The 21573-nt window shown below is 45.7% G+C and overlaps 1 protein-coding gene across 1 annotated transcript in view; it reads left to right on the top strand.

Annotated features, from left to right (window-relative positions):
• Positions 1–21573, top strand: part of LOC142775200 (sushi, von Willebrand factor type A, EGF and pentraxin domain-containing protein 1-like) — a 258013-nt gene that overhangs the window by 46973 nt on the left and 189467 nt on the right. The window contains exon 5 of the mRNA XM_075876543.1: positions 2326–2502. Coding sequence (XP_075732658.1) covers positions 2326–2502 — 177 coding nt within the window. The remainder of the gene's footprint in view (positions 1–2325; positions 2503–21573) is intronic.

The raw sequence follows: 21573 nt of genomic DNA on the forward strand, positions 1-21573 counted from the left end.
ACTTGCATAACAGAAAGGGGATTTACTCTATAGGCGCAATCATGTTAACGTTGTCCGAGCCGACATAACTTGCTACCTATTACTGCATGGTTTAAGGTATCACCTCGGAATCATGTAAAATGTGATGCGAGCAGCTCAATGCGCGTAAATCAAAAGTACTTACGCCATGGACGTGATGGCCGCAGTTTAGGTGCCACTTGAATATGCATAAACTGGGCTTTAATTTTTTTTCATGCATCTCTTGTCCTATATAGCAGGAATACGGACGGCATTTACCAATTCTGACGCCGTAAACAGTTTTGTTAATAAACTACAAGGTTTTAGCATTCTCAACATTGATATCACAAAATACAAGCAGTGAAGCTATCTTTTCATTTCATTTCTTGAAACTTTACTTCCTAAGAAATGTGTATTGGTGATGAAAATTTAGGGCAGATATGTCGAGCGAAAAAGTGAGTGAATGCACGTTCAAAGGGAAACGCTTGGATGTACCTGTGGGTCCGAATAAAGGGGCAACGGGGGAGCACAACAGCAATGAGGGAAGATGTATACAGTTAAAGACAACTACTGGTGTATACAGGAATGGTGTATACAGGAAAAAACTAATGGTGTATACACTAATGGTGTATACAGGAAAAAAATATCACATTTACATTGCGTCTCATAGCAATGCAAGAGCAACAGCAATTCACACTTGTCTAAACAGCTACAATGGAGACTCTTTATAGTAAAACTTGCTCAGTGCGCTTACTGCCAGTTAAATGCTGAATGTCATGTCTAGTGCGTCTGGTTTCAAGTATCGTTTCATGAATCTGAATTAACATTTTTCGACACCTCTACCCAATTTCATTATTATGATAATGAATATTGCTTTCAAGTGCCGGAAGCTGCGAAAACAATAACGATAACACCACTAATACATTTAGTGACCGCATAAAATTATCAATTTTTTAGTAAGCCACAGTGTTCATTGGCCGTTCCTAGCCGTAGCGTGGGTGCTGCTTTATGCACGATTTTCGTAGAATAGGTAAAGAGAATTGAAATTTCGCCAATAGTATAGAATTGGGATTTATAGGGCTGCTTAATAGAGGATGAAACTAGTTAATTTACTGCAAGTGGTTTAATAGCTAGCCAGTAATGATTGCTGGGGTAACTATATGTGATTGTGGCATGCTATAGTTGAGTGCCCCCGAAATTTCGAGCATCTGCGGTTCTTTGACGTGCACCTAAGCCCGTCAACTGCGTCTGACACTTCACCTCCAGCAAATGGCGACTGTCGTGACCTGAATCAAACCCGCGTCTTTATAGACAGCAGCCGAGACCAGCCAGCTAGCTCGTAACTCACGCTCTCGTCCTCTGCATGACGCGCAGAGAGGGTTGCATTATGTCGTGGTTGTCTTTTCTACACGTTTCTTTGAATCTCCCGAAACATATTTCAGACGAAATTCGAGCAATAATTATACTGAAGGTTTTACAAACCATTGAGTACAGCAGGGTCAGTGCAGTGCCTTTTTAAGCACCCACACACGCATCACATTGCACATGATGTGCCTTCAAAAATACGCGTTTAGAAGAAATACGCCTGTGTGTTCATAAATTTATTACCAAAAAAATAAAATAGCTTGCTTTTGCTCAATCTTCTTTTGACCCCTTCATGTTATCCGCTAAAACTATGCTGATAAAATGTGCGGCATTGATGCAAACGAGGCACCACAGCTCTACCCATCTGAAGCATGCGTCAAATTGTATCAAAACAGTTTCTGTCTTTGTATTCGAAAGCTGCCCTATGAGCTGCAATGAACTCTGCAGGAATAAGGCTACAAATTACTTCTTATGGCCTTCGCTAATTCGAGGAAATATATGTTCAGAACAGGAAGGTTGCTGCATATTAAGTGCGCAATGAGAAAGCATGTTTACAACGATATAAGGACGCGGCAGCTGTGGCCGATATTCAACCTCACAATGTCATAACAGCTGAGCAACAGCAGTCGAACGAAATTCTATTTGTCACCACCATCACCACTTTCTACGCATTCTGTGTGTCCTAAAATTAGCGCAGGGCCATTAAATGCGACCAACGGATTAAGCGTCCACTGATCAAAGTAGGTTGTTCGCGTCTGGATTCTAGCGGGTTTCTGGCTTTAATGTTGCAACAATAAGTGTTTACGTTGGCTGATTACAAGATATTTGCATCTAGTTTGTCTTCAGCTTATTTTCATAGGAGGAAAACGCTATTCAAGGTTCCAGAGATGACTGAGTTCCACCTGGCTGAAGACTTATAGACTTTATGCAGAATCAAAGGAACACCTACTCGCGTTCCCGCAGAGATTGACTGCGGCCATCCTGGGCACCTGCACAACGGTTACGTGGAGTTCCGCTCCTCGACGCTCAACGCCAAGGCCACCTACAACTGCTTCGACGGCATGAAGTTCCAGGGCGATTCCAACACCAGCATTTGTCTTGACACCGGCAACTGGTCCAGCCCGCTGCCTAAGTGTCTCGGTAAGCTACGTTTACGTTCTATGCGTGCCACGTTCTATGCACCCTTTCGCAGGAGGGGAAAACGCCGCCATGATGGGCTGCGTGCGAAAGTACAAAGTCTGAAGTCACGTCTTCGGCAGTGCATTTCTTGGGGGTCACGCCAATTGGCGCAGCCCAAAAAGGACTATGGCGGTGCCGAGGGAGCTCACTTTCAAAATGTGTATATGTGCAGCCCTTTCAGCACACACTGGTTGTTGAAAAAAAAAGACAAGAAAAAAATGAACTTCACCTTCAATAGCGTACGATTGAGTCATTGATATGTAGGATTTAACATCCCAAAACCACCATATGATTATGAGGGACGCCGAAGTGGAGGGGTCTGGAAATTTTGACCACTTGGTTATTTAGGGTGCACCCAAATATGAGCACATGCGTCAACAGCATTTATGCCTCCATCGAAAATGCAGCCGCCGCAACGATAGCGTACGAGACAAAATGGCTGTCGCTACGTGCGCGCGATTCTCAATATTTTGACATATACTTTTTTCTGTGTGCATATCTTATCACGTGCTCGATTTTCTTTAAAACAGTGTTTTAGGTTATTGTTTTCATGACATGAGTTACGCAGCACAAACAAAAAAGCCTTTTTGTTCGTGCTCCTCCCTATTGCTGCAATTATTCGAATTCCAGCCGCTATATAGTCATCTTTAACCAGCAGTATTCAGCCAGAACGCCTTCATTTGTGACACAAAATGGAAGGCATTCAACAATTCAATGACCTATCGCTAGTGTAATTGTTGCACACTGAGTCTTATCTGGCTGAAGTTTGGATATGTTTATGTTCCTTACTTAGACCGTAGACGCATCTTAAGTCTTGCGGAACACGCGTGATCAGAAAACTTCAGGCGTTAAAATCTCCTATCCCGTTTGCTGAGCAATCTGAGGTGTCACGACGAATCTGCGTTGCGACCTTTCATTTTTTTGCCCAGCCCGTTAGGTTGTGAGCCCGTTAATATAAACCTACGAAAGCTTCAGAGAAAATTGTCAGTAGTCGTCCAAGTCACACGCGCAATAGAGCGCGTTTAATTGTCTCGGAGTGTCTAGTTAAGTTACTGGAATGCTGTCACTTTCGCTTTATTCTCGTGCTGCGATGGTTTAAATATCTGGTTTGCAAGTGAGAAGGCGTGAGTTAAATGCCGGTCATGCGACCATGTTCGACCGGAATTCAGTCTTCGTATATTCGCTAAGTTGCACTTTGTGATCACATACCAACCGTCATATTGTGCACTTAAGTTTTTTTTAACAGACTAGAATTTATACGAACTATTACGTGCTAATTCGATTTTGTGCCTCTCAGCAGCGTCATTACCTTTTTAGGTGCAAAGCACTTTTGGGGGCTGGACAGTTATAGAAAAAACACGTAAAAATTGATAGAAACAAAGCAAGAGAGGAATAGAAAAAGAGAAGGGAGAAAAGGAGGAATAAAAGAGAAATAAAAAGAAATGAAGAAAAAAACACTGAAGCAGCTGAAAATTATGAAAAGAAAGAAATAGAAAAGTGAATAAAACAAAAAAGCTCGCCCAGATCCGCCCTTCCTTCATGCATGCTACCACTAGGGTGAAGCTGTCTTTATTTTGTCTTCTTATTTTGCGCTGAAAGGTGCCAACTCTTTTCTACCGATTGCTTTTGTAGCAGTGCAAGGGTGAACTATTTCAGTGTAGCAACTTTTCTTAAGATGGCATGCGCACTCCGTCTTAGTGCTGGCAGAGAGAGGGCTTGGTTTTGGGGCAAGTCATTGTAATAATTACATAATGGCTTTTTGTTTTTATGTATAAATGTTGGTAGCGCGCACTCGGGCTTGACTTTTTTGATAGTTTCTATTTTACGCATCACGTCAGAAGTTTCTCTTATTATTGCACTTCATTTGCCCGTGGACGTTAAGGCATTGCACATCTGCTGCCCTGATCCAAGGCAAACACTCGACCGCTAAGACCAGCGCTGCGATCAATAAGCTGTCGTGTGGATCCTCTCTTCCGATCCTTGTCATGAGTGGCATTGCTCGCAATGAAAGCTAGCTTTCGTCGGTTTTGTCGAGAATGAACCCCCTCGAGTGTGACAAGGGCTCTGGAAGGATTGTGCCACCAGATATATTCTCGGCAATGCGCTCAGAAGCGACCTGCTGCCGCACGGCTACTCGTTTACGCAATCGCAAGCGTCGTAATCAATAGGAGATCTTTGACAAGCGCGAACGACGTGGACAAAACACATACAACAGTACTGATGCTTTACTTGCAACTGGCGTTTTTGAAACAGACTACGTGCAATTCCGCGCATCAAGCGCTCATGCGGACATTATTACTCAAAAGATTCTGTGAGTCAATCTTCAAACATGAAAACTTGAAATGAAATCTATGGTGTATCAATTCAGAGTGCGTCAAAAGAGAAGCCCTTTCATTTTATTTGAACTCCAAATATGTGCAACTGACACACTTCCCACCTTCTTTCTTTATCAAGTGAGCCTAAACAGTGTCGCGTTTTGTTATATACTGATTTTCATAAGAAAAGTGGTATTATTAAATTAAAAGTACATCTATATTTTTTGCTGTTTTCCGCAAGTGGCTACCTGGCACTTCCTGGCATCCTTATTCTTCTATTTGACCCTGTCGTTGAAGCACTGACTATTCTATTCAATAAAGACGAGTTCACAACTCATATACATTTAGTACCACATTCATACTAGCAACCAGGGTATAGAGAAATGCCTAGAATAAACACAACCACTCTACACAACCTTCATAGATTGCGAGAAGGCATTTGAATCAGTATATATATATATCAGAAGTCAGACAGACACTACCGAATTATGGCGTCGCGACGAAGCCTATATAAACATCCTGGAAAAAATATACAGCGGATCAATGGCCACCTTATGCTCCGTAAAGAAAGTGACAGAATACCAATCAAACAGGGTGTAATACAAGGCGATACAATCTCCCCAATGCAATTGACCACGTGCTTACAGGAGGTTTTCAGAGGGCGAGAATTGGAAGAGTTAGGGAAAAGAGTTGATAAAGAGTACCTTAGTAACCTGCGCTTAGCTGATGACATTAGATTGCTGAGTAACTTTGCGAAATAATTGCAACTCATGATTACTGAAATATGCAAAGAGAGCAGAAAGGTAGGTCATAAAATTTTGCAGAAAATTGTTTCTGCAGAAAATCGTTTTCGTTTTCTGCCGAAAATCTGCAGAAAACGAAAATAATGTGCAACAGTTTCGAAAGAGAACAGCGCTTCGAGATAGGTGTACCAGTGGACTTGAAGTTGGAAAAGAGTATGTCGACTGAGAACAGGTAGTAACCGCGGAGCTGAACCAAGAGATTAAAAAAAAACTAGAAAAATAATAATAGGGTGGGGACATTCGGCAAGAATTCTCAAATAATGAACAATAGATTGCCACTATGCCTCAAGAGGTAGGTGTATTGCAGCTGCATCTAACCGGTACTTACCTACGGAGCGCAAACTTGGAGAAATACAAAGAGAGTTCAACTTAAGTTGAGGACAACGCAACGAGCAGTGGAAAGGAAAATTATAGATGTGACCCTTGTTTGATATGTGGGGTTTAACGTCCCAAAACCACCATATGATTATGAGAGACGCCGTAGTGGAGGGCTCCGAAAATTTTGACCACCTGGGGTTCTTTAACGTGCACCCAAATCTGAGCACACGGGCCCACAACATTTCCGCCTCCATCGGAAATGCAGCCGCCGCAGCCGGGATTCAAACCCGCGACCTGCGGGTCAGCAGCCGAGTACCTTAGCCACTAGACCACCGCGGCGGGGCTATAGATGTGACCCCACGGAAGAATAAGAGAGCAGAAGGTATCAGGAAACAAACTGGTTATAAGGATATCATAGTTTATACCAAGACGAAGAAATCGTCATGGGCAGGACACGTAGCGTGAAGGCAAAGTAACCACATGTCATTAAGGGTCAGAAACTGGATTCTGAGAGGATGAAAACGGTGAAGATCAGACAGAAAGTTAAGGGGGCAGATGAGATTAGCAAGTTTGCGGGTATAAAGTGGAAGCAGCAAGCACCGGACCGAGTAGACTGGCGGAACATGGTAGAGGCCTTTGTCCTACCGTGGGTGTTGTCAGGTTGATGATGACGACGTTGATTTGTGCCCAAATGCATATTAGTTGTAGACACGTCTCTATTGGACAGAATAGCCACTGCTCCAGTGACAGGATTATACAGCATAATGACGATGTCGGTAAGGGCCACGTAGCCACTTAGCAGAACAACGCAAAACATTATTTGCGTATACTCCTTTATTTCATTACACCACGTTTTTTTAAGAAAGTCACTTCAAAAACAGAACATGAAACTATTTAGGCTTACTTGATAATGAAAGCAGCTGATGAGCGCACCAGCTGCTTTTTGTGGTTGGTTAGTTGTCATAACTTTATTAAGGCTCTGGAAACTACATGTTAGCGCAGAGCCGGTGACTTCCATGTTGGGACCGATTTTCGACCATCATTGGAGTTTAAAAAAAATGACAGGGCTTTTTTCTTTCGACGCACATTGATACACCATTGATTTGGTTTCAAAGTTTTATGTTTGAAGGTTGACGCACGCAATACTTGAGTGATTATTGGTGAATATGCGCTTCATAATACGATGGTATATTACGATGCTCGTTATAACCCTTTCAGTCACAAATTATCATGCACTGTCGGAAACGCGTCAAATTTGCTGGCATAACTCCAAGACACTCAGTAATATTACATTCCAAGTAAGAAAATGAAGGAAAACGTTCTTCCGTGTGAGTTCTGGTAATTATAGCTAATGAGTGTGTAAATAAATATCTATATATTCTGCCACCAGTTGGCTTCAGTACTTCAATAAAAATAATCCCGTATTATGCCCGCAATGCCTGCACAGTTCAGTTTTTGGTTGAATTTGTCCAGACTGAAAGAAAAACAATAGTTTTCATGTCTTGAAATGGGTCACGTGGAACAATTGTCGAACATGGTAGTGCATCCAACAAAGTTGTCCTCTGCAGTAATACGCAGCATAATGAAGTTAAAAATTCGCCAGCAGTCTACTCATGAGGCCTGCACAAACATGTACGCTAAGTTTCAAGCTATTTGATGAAACACATGGCGCGTGACGTGACATTGAAACTGGTGTCTGCATTTGTACACACAGTGACTGAATAAACACCAGTTTCAACTAAAGCGACAGTCATCTGCGTGTTTTGTAGTCGTCGTTCACGCTTCTCAAGTATCTGCTAATGATGGACCAACTCTCTCAAGTAAAGACATTGTCGTAGCCAGGTTTGCGTTTATTCGCTGTCACTCGCCTTAACACGCCACTATCGTTTTCTCAAATTTAATGCACCTCTGGCTGTGGACAAAGCATTAAACTTATTCTCCTATCAATATTTTACCGTTGCGTAAAATATATTATTATTATTTGGTCAGTATCGCACTGAAATATAGTTATGGTAAAAAATCTTGTGGCTGGTCATATTAAATAGTATCAAAATCCTAGTCTGGACGCAGTTAAAATACATTAGTTACTCTGAACTCAGAATATGAAAAAAAAATAAGGGCTAACTTTCAGTTCTTTTCATTCTCACCCTCAAACCAACCTGAACGTTACTTAGAAGGAAAGACGAGAACCGATATGAAAATATCAAAAATTGGGAGCTCCTAACTCTCCGGAAAATGGGGGCGAGTGAAGCTTGACATGTGTGTGGGTGGCTAAAAAAAGGGATCACATGTTGCTAAAATATTGAGCCCTGACTGGCCACTTATAGTACTCTCTCTAGATACACGTCCACCTTCATTGGAAAATCAGTATGCTATCCTCGGGAATTTGTGGGTGGCGCGACTGTCCAAGGGTGAGATAACGAGTACCTTTAAAGGTGGTTGTATCGATCGCAAGTGAACGCTCGCCAAAATAACCGAGACAGTAATAATCTTCTTGTTTTTCTTAGAGAGTATAGCTGACCTTCTCCGTTACAAAGTTGGCGTGAAAACCGATATCTTCTGTTTGTCTGGGCTCTTGGCGGTGCGTGTCACTCCCACTACAAATTGCGTAGGATTATTACTGGGCGTTGTATGATACAATCTTGTTCTGACGGTGACCGAAGACGGCGGGCAAACAACTCTTCGGCCCTAAATGGCGTTTCAAGAATTCAATTTCGCGCCATCGTCAAGATGCAACGTCGCAGAAGAAGGCCCTGCAAGCGATACTGCACTTTTTGCACTCGACCAGACTTTCAGAACGATTGTAGCGAGAATGTCCTTGTGTGCGCGCGTGCGTGCGTGCGTGTGTGTGTGTGTGTGTGTGTGTGTGTGTGTGTGTGTGTGTGTGTGTGTGTGTGTGTGTGTGTGCGTGCGCGCGCGTTCATCTTGATTACTATGTGGCGCTGAACGTCCCAAAACCACTATATGATTATGAGGAATGCTGTACTGGACGGCTTTGGAAATTTCGATCACCTGGGCTTCTTTAACGTGTACCTAAATTTGAGTACACGGGCCTACCGCATTTTCGCTTCCCTCCAAGATTCAGCCACTGCAGCCTGGATTCGATGCCGAGACCCGCGGGTCAGCAGCCGAGTACCTTATCCAGTAGACTGCTGCAGCGGGCCTTTTTTTTTTCATTCACTGGGTGCGTTTGTTTTTAAATGTGAAGCACTTCTTTGCGTACTGCAAGCACTTTTGGGGTATGTCTGTCCGACCGTCCATCCGTCCATCCGTCCGTCCGTCTATCTAACCGTCCGTCCGCCTACGTCTGGGTGCTCTCATGATCACCCCCTTAACTTGGGGTACACTAAAGCTAGTACAAAAGGGTAAGTTGGTTTGATGACTGCGACTCGCTGGTCATGACAAAAATAATGTCAGAATATTGTCACTACGTGGTCAAACACTTAGAAAAAAAACAGTAGCAAAAACAGTAGCAAATAGTAGCGGGTATGTGCCACTGGTATGTGCCACAGGGGATAGACATTTTATATCTATAGCCAGGAACGGCGGGAACACGCATGTCTAACTTTAAAGCTTGAGCGTCAAGAAAGAGCTGCCATAAGCGGCGTTCACCAAACGAATAGAAAAAAAATGTCAGTGTACCAGCAAGAATCGCACCCTACCATTCTGCGTGGCAGTGAAGTATTCTACCACAGAGCCATGCCAGGCCGCGAATATCCGTTTCAAATAGACCCTAATCTTCGTTTAACGTCGATTGTGGCTGCAGTACTGGCTATTAATTTTATAAACATTACATATGTACTCACGGGGTACAGCCATCACATTGTGTTAACGTCAATTGTAGTTAGGTGACATCAGCTAAAGTTGACTTGTGTAGCAGTGTTGAAGGCCACCGCCCTCGCGCGCACCAGCGCAAACACCAGCGCTTCATATCAGCTTGCCGCTCCTGGTGTTGCTAATATCCATGTTGCTTTTAGCATCGTTACGCAACTGTAAAGAACTGCTAATATATGCTGCTGTTTAACGTATGTGCATGCGTGGATTTGTACACTTCTTATAATTAGCGCCGCTACATAGTGCCTCACTTAATTAAAAAAAAATAAGAAAATAAAACACATTCACCTACCATCCGCATGCTTTGGATAACATCGATTCCCGAGGTACGTGAGATCGGCCAAATTTGTTTCTCTCTCTCTTTCTCTCTCTCTCGATCTAGTTCATACGCTCTCCGCATCTTATTTCCCAGCGTGAGTGAAAGCTGAATGTCACAATTTCATCATCGTCCTGCCGCTTGCGCAGAAACCCAGTCACAGCGTGAACTTAGTCTAACAACCCTAAACGAGTCAGAACCGTCGCAGCTCCAAGCCACCTACTGCCGCAGGCTATATGAAACGGAGCTCGACTTCGCAGTTTCTTCCGCTACGCTGACCACTTTGCGGGCGGCACCGAAACTTATTAGTGCACTCTGAGAAGCGCCCTCTTTTATCCTGTCCGCGCGGAATTGATGTTTCGCGAACGCGGTGCACAATGGTACAGGGCTCTTCGCACGCAGTGTTTAACTTAATCGCGAACGTATTCATTCAGGCATTCAGCCGAACCCTTTCAAGCACGGCCGTAGACAAAGGATTCCCTAGCAAGAGGTGCTGCGGCCTGCGCACCACGCTTGAAACAGAAGCGCACCACTCGCTTCCGGGTCAGCTCACAGGTTCATTGTGTCTCCACGAGTGCTTGTGTCCGACTTGACGTATAAAAGCGGGAAAATCCATTGAGTCGCTTTTCGTTTGATATTCTGTAACTGCACAGCTTGCCTCGTCCGCCTAAATACAATGCATGCGTCACCGCACGCTTCCAAGTTCGAGTATTTTCCAACACGGGCCCAATTGGTAACGTAATTGATGAAACCGAACGGGAGGTGAGAGAAAGTTATTTTCCGCAACTTCGAAATATTCGTTAAACGTGTAAGACGCCTTACAAGTAACATATCCCCATCTATAGATTTCATCACATGCCTCGACCATCAACCTTGGCACAACTGTTCATATATTGTAGGCCGAAGCTTGATCACAATCAGCCTATGGAAAAAAGTTTGTTCCTGCGCTGCGTGCGTCTGATCGTCCATATTGTTGGAATGCGCTAAAACGTGTTTGTTTCACTGACTTAAATCTGGGAAGACAGTGGCAAATAGATGATCATTATTTATTTACTGGCACAGACACCACACACAGCCATGTCCCTCATTCTAATGTTTACTGTAGTGTACATCAAAGCAAAGTCGACAAAAAAATACAATGCATCACGTTGACGAAGTTCGAGTGGGTGTGGGGCCTGCAACGAAGAATCTGGATAGTTGGGCAGTCTAGTACGCTTTATATAAAGGGAGCATTCCAACGAGAGCGCAAGCGCCAGGTGGCGAAGCTGCCGTGTAGTGCCTGTTCAGAAGAATGTGAACGATGTTTCTTGTGACGACCAAACGGCTTTATCTGCGAACACACTTCCACTGATCCAAAAGCATTCAAGAATAACTTTTGTGGCTTTTTGTTGGACGTATTTCTTGTTCTGTATAATGCATACATAATTAGTGCAATAATGTAGACACATATTATCTGGCTGTTCCGCCACTGGCACTCAGATAACTCTCTGACACTAAATAGCGCTTCGAGAATTTAGTCCATATGGTATCCGCAACCTGCATGAGTGAACGCTCAATGTCATAATTTTATCATCATTTCACCACTTAATTGCCCTGGAACCCAGCGTTAGCGAGAACTAAGTCTAACAACCCGGAGCTAGTCAGGACCGCCGCAGCTCCACGTCATTCACCGCGGCAAACTATGTGAAACAGAGCTCGACTTTAACGTTCATTCCACTACGCTGAACACTTGGCGGGCAGCATGCGAAAGTTAATGCACCCCGAAAAGCACGTCCTCCTTTAGTCTGTCCCAGCGAAAGTGACGCTTCTCGAAAGCGGTGCGGAAACTTGAGGTACGGGGCTCTTTGCACACCAGGTGGCGAAGCTGCCCTGCAGCACGTCTTCAGAAAAATCGAATGTTAACGCAAGTCCTTCGGGCTGGAATACTTCGGTCGTCTACTTATAAAAGTAGTCTGGGCAAATTCTCAATACAGATGTCTGTCCCTGAAGCATTGCAGTGAATGGAAAGTACATATTGTAACGCGGACTGAAAGGGCGAGGAAGAAGCAGAGATCGGACGCGCTCGAGCGATGGTGATTCGGCAGTGACGGTAGAGCGCTGACATTTTTTCAGTGTAAATAAACCCATCACATCCGTAGCAGCTTTGGTGGAGGTGCTGGGTAACTTGCCATCCTGGACCCTGCAGCAGAAGTTCTTCGAAGAAGCAGACGCTTAGCTGCAGCCTACCCCCGGACAACATCAGCATGAACGACGACACAGCAATCCCATTGACGTGCTACGCTGCTGCATCCACCAGTGCCACCGACACGGCACAAGGTGGCCGTCGACCTCGACAACCAGACTACTGGGCACCTGAGCCACGAATTTTCTCAGGTAAAACTGAGGAAGGCGTGGACGCTTGGCTAAAGCACTTCGACAGAGTGAGCCGCTACTACGAATGGGGTGCACCGGCGAAGCTCGTGAACGTAGTATTCTTCCTTGCCGGGACAGCCTTGCTTTGGTTTGAGAACCATGAACATGTCCTCCCCACTTGGGATATATTTGTTAAGGAACTGACGGCCTGCTTTGGGGACGCGAGTTCCATGAAAAAGAAAGCTGAGCAAACGCTGTCACGCAGGGCTCAGTTGCCCGGCGAGACGTGCACAACATACATTGAAGAAGTGTTGAAGCTTTGCGGGATTGTCAACGCAAAGATGTCTGACGAAGACAAAGTCGGTCTTTGTTAAAAGGCATCGCCGAGGACGTGTACAATTTTTAGATAACAAAAGAAAACTTGAACACTCCTTCGATTTTCAGGCAGCAGTGTCGCGCATTCGAGGCGTTGAAGACCCGCAGAAATCCACCCAAGTTTGGGCGCTTGGACAATGTTCCCACTGTCGCAAGTATGGACGTCGCCACCTGCGAAGACATTTCCTTCCTCGTACGTCAGATAGTTCGAGAAGAGCTCGTACGACTTCAAGCAGGTGGCGTTCACCACCAATGCTCGTTCGCCGCGTGCGCCGAACCACCTCCCTACTGGATGCGAGAGCGCCACGTCGAAAGCCGACCATGCACAGAAACTGCAGATTTTACCCCGCGGCTTCCGTTTTCCCCGACGGGTCGTGGCCACCACCGGATGTCATCATCTCGACGTGCCGCTGCGGACCTCCGACCGTCGTCAACCAGGCTTTTACCAGAAGACTGCTATGCGTCATCACAAATGTTCCTGCTAAGCACGACCCGTCTCCGCGTACTTCTGCCACCTCTGCTCCTGCTAATGTAAGTCGACAAGTCCCCGTTTGCTACACATGTGGTCTCCCAGGGCATATTTCGCGCTTCTATCTCAGACGGCCGCCTGCACCGCCACGTTTTTCGACGTATCCGGCTCGTATGTACCAAACGCTTGTGCCGCCACGTTTTTCGACGCACCCGCCTCGTATGCATGAAACCTGGACCTCTAACCCAGCCGACTACCGTCCTCGACAGCAATGGCCTAACAAATTTCGCAGCGAGTCCCCCGCCTCCGAGCGAAACCTGACGCCGCCTCCGACACGGTCCCGCCGGTCGGCGTCTCCGCGTCGTCGGTAACCTTCCCCGCATCAGCTGGGAAACTAACTGGTGCGACCGATGGAGGTGCGGTTGCGGGACGGTCAGTTTCGCCAATTCCTCCTTCTGCTGTGATGTTGATGAACAAAGTGCGTGTGTGTATAGACGGTGTAGATACGCTTGCTCTTGTAGACACTGGTGCTGCTGTTTCGGTTATGAGCCTTCGTTCCAAACATCGTTTCTTGGGTCACAAAGTTATGTTCGCTTGGAATCGTAAAGAAACTTTTCGTGGAGTCGGAGGCGAAGCGTTATGCCCTGTTGGTATTTGTTCAGTTGTTCTCACGATTGGTGGACAAAATTTCCGAGTTGAATTCACTGTGCTGGCTCGCGCAACTCTTGACATCATTTTAGAGATAGACCTCCTTCACGAATGCGGCGCCACGCTCGACTGTGGAACTGGAGAGATTCTTCTACAAAGTACGTTGCCCGCTGCAATAGTTGACGATTTTCTCGCTCTGCCCATCGATGCTCTTTCGTTGTCTGAAGATGTGACAATTCCTCGTCGGACAGCAGTGTTTGTACCCGTATGCTCTTCTCATGTCCACTCAGGACCCTGCACTGGACTTGTAAGCCTAATCATGCAAACGCCATCAAGAGGAATGTGCTGGTCCCATGGTCTGTCCTCACAGCCATCGACGGAAATGCTTGCTTGTGGGCGCTCAACGCAGTCTCGGAGCCTGTTGTTCTACCAGCCGGATTCAAACTGGGAACGCTCGAGGAGCAGGCCACAATTGGCGTCAGAATGGTCTTAGTGTCTCCAGCTATCAGTCAGACTGCGCCCAACTACTCAGCCGAGATAAAACGTATGATCAATAAGTCGTTGCCTTCTTCCGAGCAGAATGTCCTTGAGGAGGTACTTACATGCTACGCGGGAGTCTTTGATTTCACTCAAAACAAGCGTTGTTCCATGTTGCCCGAATCCCGTATGCACCACCGCATCAACACGAGATATGCTACACCGATACGCCAGAAACCCTATCGCGTATCCCAGTCAGAGAGGCAAGTGATCGCTGATCAGGTCAACGACATGCTGCAGAAAGGCGTTATTCAAGAGTCAAGCAGTCCCTGGGCAGCTCCTGTTATATTGGTAAAAAAGAAAGACAACTCTTGGCGATTTCGTGTAGACTACCGCTGTCTCAACGCCGTCACAAAGACAGACGTGTATCCGCTACGACGCATCGACGATGCTTTTGATTGTCTGCACTCGGCCGCATACTTTTCGTCCGTCGACCTAAGGTCTGGATACTAGCAAATACCAATGCATCCGTCTGACAAAAAGAAAACTGCTTTTGTCACGCCTGATGAGTTATTTGAAGTGCACGTTATGCCGTTTGGCTTATGCAATGCCCCCGCTACCTTCGAGCGATTCCTGGACTCCATCCTTCGCGGTCTCAAATGGGAGATATGTATGTGTTATCTCGATGATGTAATTATTTTTGGCAAGACATTCCACGAGCACAACCATCGGTTTAGCGTTGTAGCGTTGTTATAGACTGCGTCAAACAAGCTGGTCTCGTTTTAAACGCAAAGAAGTGTCATTTTGGTGAGTGTCAAGTCCTTGTGCTTGGATATCTAGTCGACAGGGACGGTATACGACCAGACCCGCACAAAATCAGTGCTGTCCGAGACTTCAAGCAACCGACGTCTTTGAAGGATCTCCGTAGCTTCGTTGGCCTGTGTTCTTATTTTCGTCGGTTTATCAAAGACTTCGTCCAGCTTGCTCATCCCCTGACAGAGTTGCTCTGCAAAAATGCCCCATTCCGATGGACCGTTGAGTGTGAGGCTGCTTTCGAGCAGCTGAAGTATTTGCTTACTTCCGGGCCCCTCTTGCGCCATTTCGACCCGGAGGCATTCACGGAACTGCATACAGATGCTAATGGTATCGGTGTTGGTGCCGTGCTAGTTCAATATCACGACAGCCGGCAGCACGCCATGGCGTATGCAAGTCGTACTTTGACTAAGGCGGAGAGGAATTATACGGTCACCGAACTGGAATGTCTTGCAGTTGTTTTCGCCGTCCAAACGTTCAGACCTTATTTGTACGGCCGGCAGTTCAAGATCGTCACAGATCATCATTCGCTTTGTTGGCTTGTCGGACTACGTGACCCAGCTGGTCGGTTGGCTCGCTGGGCCTTACAGCTTCAAGAATATAATTATTCTGTGCCCTACAAGAGCGGTCGATGTCACGCAGATGCCGACTGCTTATCTCTTCTTCTATCTCCGACTGTGGATGCTGATTATGATACTTTCGACAACTACCTGGCCACAATCTCATCCAACATCCCAAATTTTGACGTCTTCCGTCACGAGCAACAGCGTGACCCTTCGCTGAAACCAATGATGGATGTGGCTCGTAGCTGTAAACGCGCCACGCCATTCGTAATTCATGACGTCCTACTATATCGCAAGAATTACTCCAGCCATGGTTCCACACTACTCCTCGTCGTGCCAGAATGCCTGTGTCTTGCGGTATTTCAAGCCATTCACGATGACATCACGTCTGGGAACCTTGGATTTGCCCGAACGCTTCACCGTATCTGACAACGTTTTTACTGGCCTCGACTCTGGAAGACCACCAAGCACTACGTCGCAAGTTGTGATGTCTGCCAACGCCACAAACAACCTACCACACTATTGGCCGGCCCACTGCAGCCGGTTAAGCCACTGACATCACCATTCGAAAAAGTCGGCATAGATTTGCTGGGCCCTTTCCCCAAGTCTACCACCGGCCGCCCCTGGATTACTGTGTGCGTAGATTACCTGACGCGGTATACTGAAACGATGGCGGTTGCTTCAGGCACATCATCTGATGTGTCATGGTTTCTTCTACACTCGATCATACTTCGTCACGGGGCCCCTCGTGTGCTGATAAGTGATCGCGGCCGACAGTTTACCGCTGACGTTGTCGAAGAGTTGCTACGGCTTTGTAGGGGTCAGTATCGCCATTACACGCCATGCCACCCTCAGACCAACGGCCTCACTGAGCGCACCAATCGTACCATCATCAACATGCTTTCAATGCACGACGCAGCGGATCACAAGAACTGGGATGCCGTATTACCTTTTGTTACATACGCCTTTAATACCGCGAAACACGAAGTCGCAGGTTATACGCCTTTCTTTCTTCTCTATGCTCGTCATCCCCAAAGTTTCCTTGACACCATACTTCCATTTTCGACGAACGAAAACGCCAGTGTCGCCCAGACTTTGTGTCGTGCCGAAGAAGCTCGTCGACTTGCTCGGCTCCGAACTCTTTCCGCCCACGCTCGCCCGAAAGACCGTTACGACGCCAAACACCCACCCGTGACTTTCGCTACTGGTGATTTGGTCTGGCTGTGGACGCCTGTTCGAAAGAAGGGACTTTGCGAGATGTTTTTTTCCAAGTACTCAGGACCATTCGTCATTACTCAGTACTTAAGTGACATCACTTACGCTGTTGCGAAAGTGACAGCTCAGAACCGGCGTTCGCACAAGATGCAAATTGTGCACATTGCCTGATTGAAGCCCTACGACAACCGATCGCTTCTATTCGCTCTATGAGCTTCGTATTGCCCGCAGGGAAATGTAACGCGGACTGAAAGAGCGAGGAAGAAGTAGAGAACGGACGCGCTCAAGCGATGGTGATTCGGCAGTGACGGTAGAGCGCTGACATTTTTTCAGTGTAAATAAACCCATCCTATCCGTAACAATGTGTTCTGCGAAGTTCCAGTGGCCGCCAGCGTCACAAAAGCGTGATCACACAACCAATTGTTCTTAATTCGTATTTGCATGCCTTGAACTTTGGGGCTCACATCGAAGCTGATCGCCAACCGAGAGAAATGTAAACAAGTCGTGGTGAAATTCTTGCCTGTTCATTCCTATCACTATCCCTTGTCTCGCCACTATCTCCTATCACTATATCATGCAGCAGAAGGAATTAGCCTCGCACATATAGCCCAGGATTGTTTAGCCCTAGCATCTCATGCGTTATTAGGGAAGGTGTTACCGGACGTTGATTAGACCCATGTCTGGAAGCAGAAAGGACGCCAGCAGTATTTGAAATCTTCTCATCATTGCTGTGGCCCCCTGAGAAACACGAAGTCTTGGTAGCTCACGTGTGTAAAACGGCATTTTCGGGATGTAGAACAGCACCTGTTGTGGGTGCTGGGCGCGTCACGATATGAAAATTTTAGTCCCCGGTCTCACTGCACAAGTCAAGGGGCGGTAAAAGGGATTGTTCAATCATGAACAAGCCTGGGTAGAAGCGATGTTGGTTAATGCAGTACAATAAGATTGGTTGTGAGTGGGATCATAGATAAGCAAGCTCACTCATGAGACGATTCATGCAGAGTCAGATAGTGCTGTGAGTCTGAGTGGGTTCGGGCAAGTAATAATTTGGAGACCCTGACTTCGAGGGATTCCGACTGAGAAAAATTTCACTGATCTGAGTACAAGCGAGCACGCCTGGAGAAAACTTAGAAGTGTGCGAATCCGAGTGAGACCTAAGAAAAGGTTATATTTCATGAGTGATTTTAAACGAGCTGCACATTCTTTTTCCGACCTCTCTTCCTATCTAGTGAACTTCAGCATTACTTTTACTATGATGTCGGCTTCCATTTATATTATTTATGGCTACTCGCACATCTATAGAGTAGTGTTCATGTTCCAGCTCAATATCCATTCAACGAAAGCGTAAGGTACTGAAGGGGTAAGTTTTCTGACCCCCCCTTATCATCTTTCAAACGAAGGCACCCTAAAATAACATCTCATATGACTCATTGCTTTCCATAAAACTGCCCTCAGTGAGTGTCAACCGTTGATACCTCGTATTCAGAGATACTAGGTCAAAAGCGCCAAGTAGAGCATAGATTATGCGAAAAATCCGTGCTAAAAAGCATTGACACCCTTGATGAAACAGCTAATAATTCGTTAATGAACTCATAAATCGACTCACTCAGACTCAGATAGAGTCGTGCGTCTAAGTCAGAGTGAGTCCAAGTGAATAATAATTTAGTGAGTGTCAGTCCGATTGAGTCCGACTGAGGAACATTTCAGTGAGTCTGAGTTCGAGCTGGTCCGGTTGAGGAAAACTTTGATGAGTGTGAGAACCAGTGAACTCAAGGGGCGATGTACGTTTTATGAGTGAGCCTGAGTGAGCTCGAAGTTTCTTGCCCACGTATGGAGTCGACTTACACACACTTTTTAAGATGCCACTCATTTATGCTGCAAGTGAAAGCCTATTCCCGCAAGTGTTTTTACCTGGAGGGCTTAATCCATAGAGTGTGTGGATATTATTTAATATTATTATATTTTTCATCTAAGCAATTTATGGTACGTAAATATCATTTGAGCGACAACATAGATGAACGAGAGCGATGCATATAGGCCACAATGTACACGAAACAACCAAAAAAATCAAGAAATTTTGTAAAATTGAGCGCCACTTTCGTGAACAATCTCCTTATCAGCTAATAATTTAAAAGAAAACTTTCTGCGAACAACATTTATTGCTTCACAAGCATTTCTGAAATTTCTAAGCCTTGTTTGCCCTGAAATCAGTGTCGCAACTATAGCGTCGATGGTGCGTGCGGTGTGTGTGTGTGTGTGTGTGTGTGTGTGTGTGTGTGTGTGTGTGTGTGTGTGTGTGTGTGTGTGTGTGTGTGTGTGTGTGTGTGTGTGTGTGTGTGTGTGTGTGTGTGTGTGTGTTCATGGAGCGCTCCTGCCAAATTCAGTTAGAAAATTATAGCCCTCGGGACGCATCCATGTTGACCAAAGACCACAGTCGCAATAGCACGTTGTTGGACACCACCATGTAATACTCGTCGACGCCCCGCTTATGTCATGCTTTGGCTCCACAGTCCTTATTTTGGCGATAGACGATTCGGGCCACTGCATCCAAAGCTAAGCCACACTTTTGCATGTGGAACGGACGACGGCAGCGTTAATCTCAGCCTATTGAGGACTGATATAAGGCAATTCGTCACACTGTTCTTCTCAAACCACTTTTTACTGATTAACGAGGCCATGGGGTCGCAATACGAGGCTATGGGGTCGCAATACGTTAGCCAAGGGGTCGCAATACGTTATACGATCGCAATACAATTAAATAAACATTTAAATTTGCATTCAATAGGGAAATAGTATGCGTTTTAGTCACAAAAAGACGCTATTATCCCATCGGCAGGGCCATCTCCAAAAATTTCAACAGCTGCCTATCCCATCAGAGTGATTCCAGATTTCAGCCTTTGGCACGCAGTCATATGTAGTTGCGGCGATTTTTTTCGTCTTCTTTTAAATATGAAATTAATTTAACCCTATCAATATGCAGGGCCTTTGGTGTGCGTTTGCTAGCGAGTAGGTTATCACGTTTACCTTTTAAAATATATACATGCGAGAAATGAACAGATTTCTAATGTGATAGGGCAACGCTTCTGACATGAATGGGCGTCACAACCCTGCCTTGAAGAAGCAGGAAGTTGATTACAATGATATAGCTGATGAGATAACTTTGAAACTTATCTAGCTGATTGTTCCGCCACTGTTAAATTGGTCAATTAACCCTACAATTTTCAGCAACTCAGCTAACACCTTATCTGGTGTTAGCTGAGTTGGCTCAGTAATTTATTTGGCTCAGTACTAATCGGTAACTCATCTTAGCAATGAGAGGTCACCTTTGGTGGCGGCAGAGCGAGCAAACCAACGAAATCTTCAGAAATTACCGCGTTACACCTCACAAATCACATTTTACTTCCGTTCACAGCAAAGCAGAGACAGATATCTTTATCGAGAAGCAGCCCGACCACGTTTATAACTGTATAGCTGAATTATTCAAGCACGAATGAGGTTGCGTTGGGTCCAACCTTTTGAGCGCTAATGTAATTTCAGCGTGTACTATCGTGAGCAATATGAGCTGTAACACGGGATCGCGTGGCAAGTAGCTTCAAAACCAAGATGAACTAATACGAGGATGGCCCCGCCGAAACCAGATGGGAAAGGAGGGGAGCTATTTCACTCTCTGTTGGCACTCCCGCTTCGCTAGCATTGCAGGCAATCGACTCTGCTGTGCGCAAAGCGCAGCAGAGTTGCAGCGAAAGCTAGAATAGCGGCCTTTAGGAGCCTTTTTCTAGACACTTATTGGGTAGCTGCTGCAAGCACGCTTGCTTGATACCTACTATGGCACTAATAATAAAACATTTTGTGTTGTAGGCCGGCATATACGCTATGCTATTTTTGGTCATTCTTCTGAGAATCGTGGTATCCGCTAAACTATTGCGAGGAATTTTGTGCCCATTGTTCATGCAGTGGCTGAGGACGATGAAGAATCATGCCTGAAGTGGGTATGTGCCACAGTTCATAGATAAACAATTACAAGGTTTTCTAATGGGTTGGAGCATTGGACGATACCCACTTGTTACACTATTCGCATTGTGCGACGACTGCTTGTTCTTTCGTTGTTTGAAAACGCTTTATAAGTCGTATTAACGCGATTGCTTTCCTGGCATCAAGGCTGCCTAAGGCTAGTTTGCCAACAAGTCCCAAGCACCGGCATGGCTCAGTGGTAGAATACTGGGCCGTCACCCATCGGTCCCGGGCTCGATCCCCACTATTACATTGGTACTAAGTTTACTTCTAATTACACGCGATGTGATTACGGACACCAGCCGCGGCGGCGGCAGCAGACGACTACGGCGCAGCGCGAAATTCGAATTGTGATCTCATAACAGCTTTCGCTGTAATAAAAATGCGCAAGAAACGATGTAAGTGAAAGACGTGTATCGTAATGCGCATCCAAGACCATATACATATATTACAGGCATGACATCAAGGCAGCGTACGTCACAGCCGACATCTCAGCAGATACATGGGTGATTGGGTAGGACTG

The sequence above is a fragment of the Rhipicephalus microplus genome, chromosome X (genome assembly GCF_043290135.1).
Source record: "Rhipicephalus microplus isolate Deutch F79 chromosome X, USDA_Rmic, whole genome shotgun sequence".
Taxonomy (NCBI): Eukaryota; Metazoa; Arthropoda; class Arachnida; order Ixodida; family Ixodidae; genus Rhipicephalus; species Rhipicephalus microplus.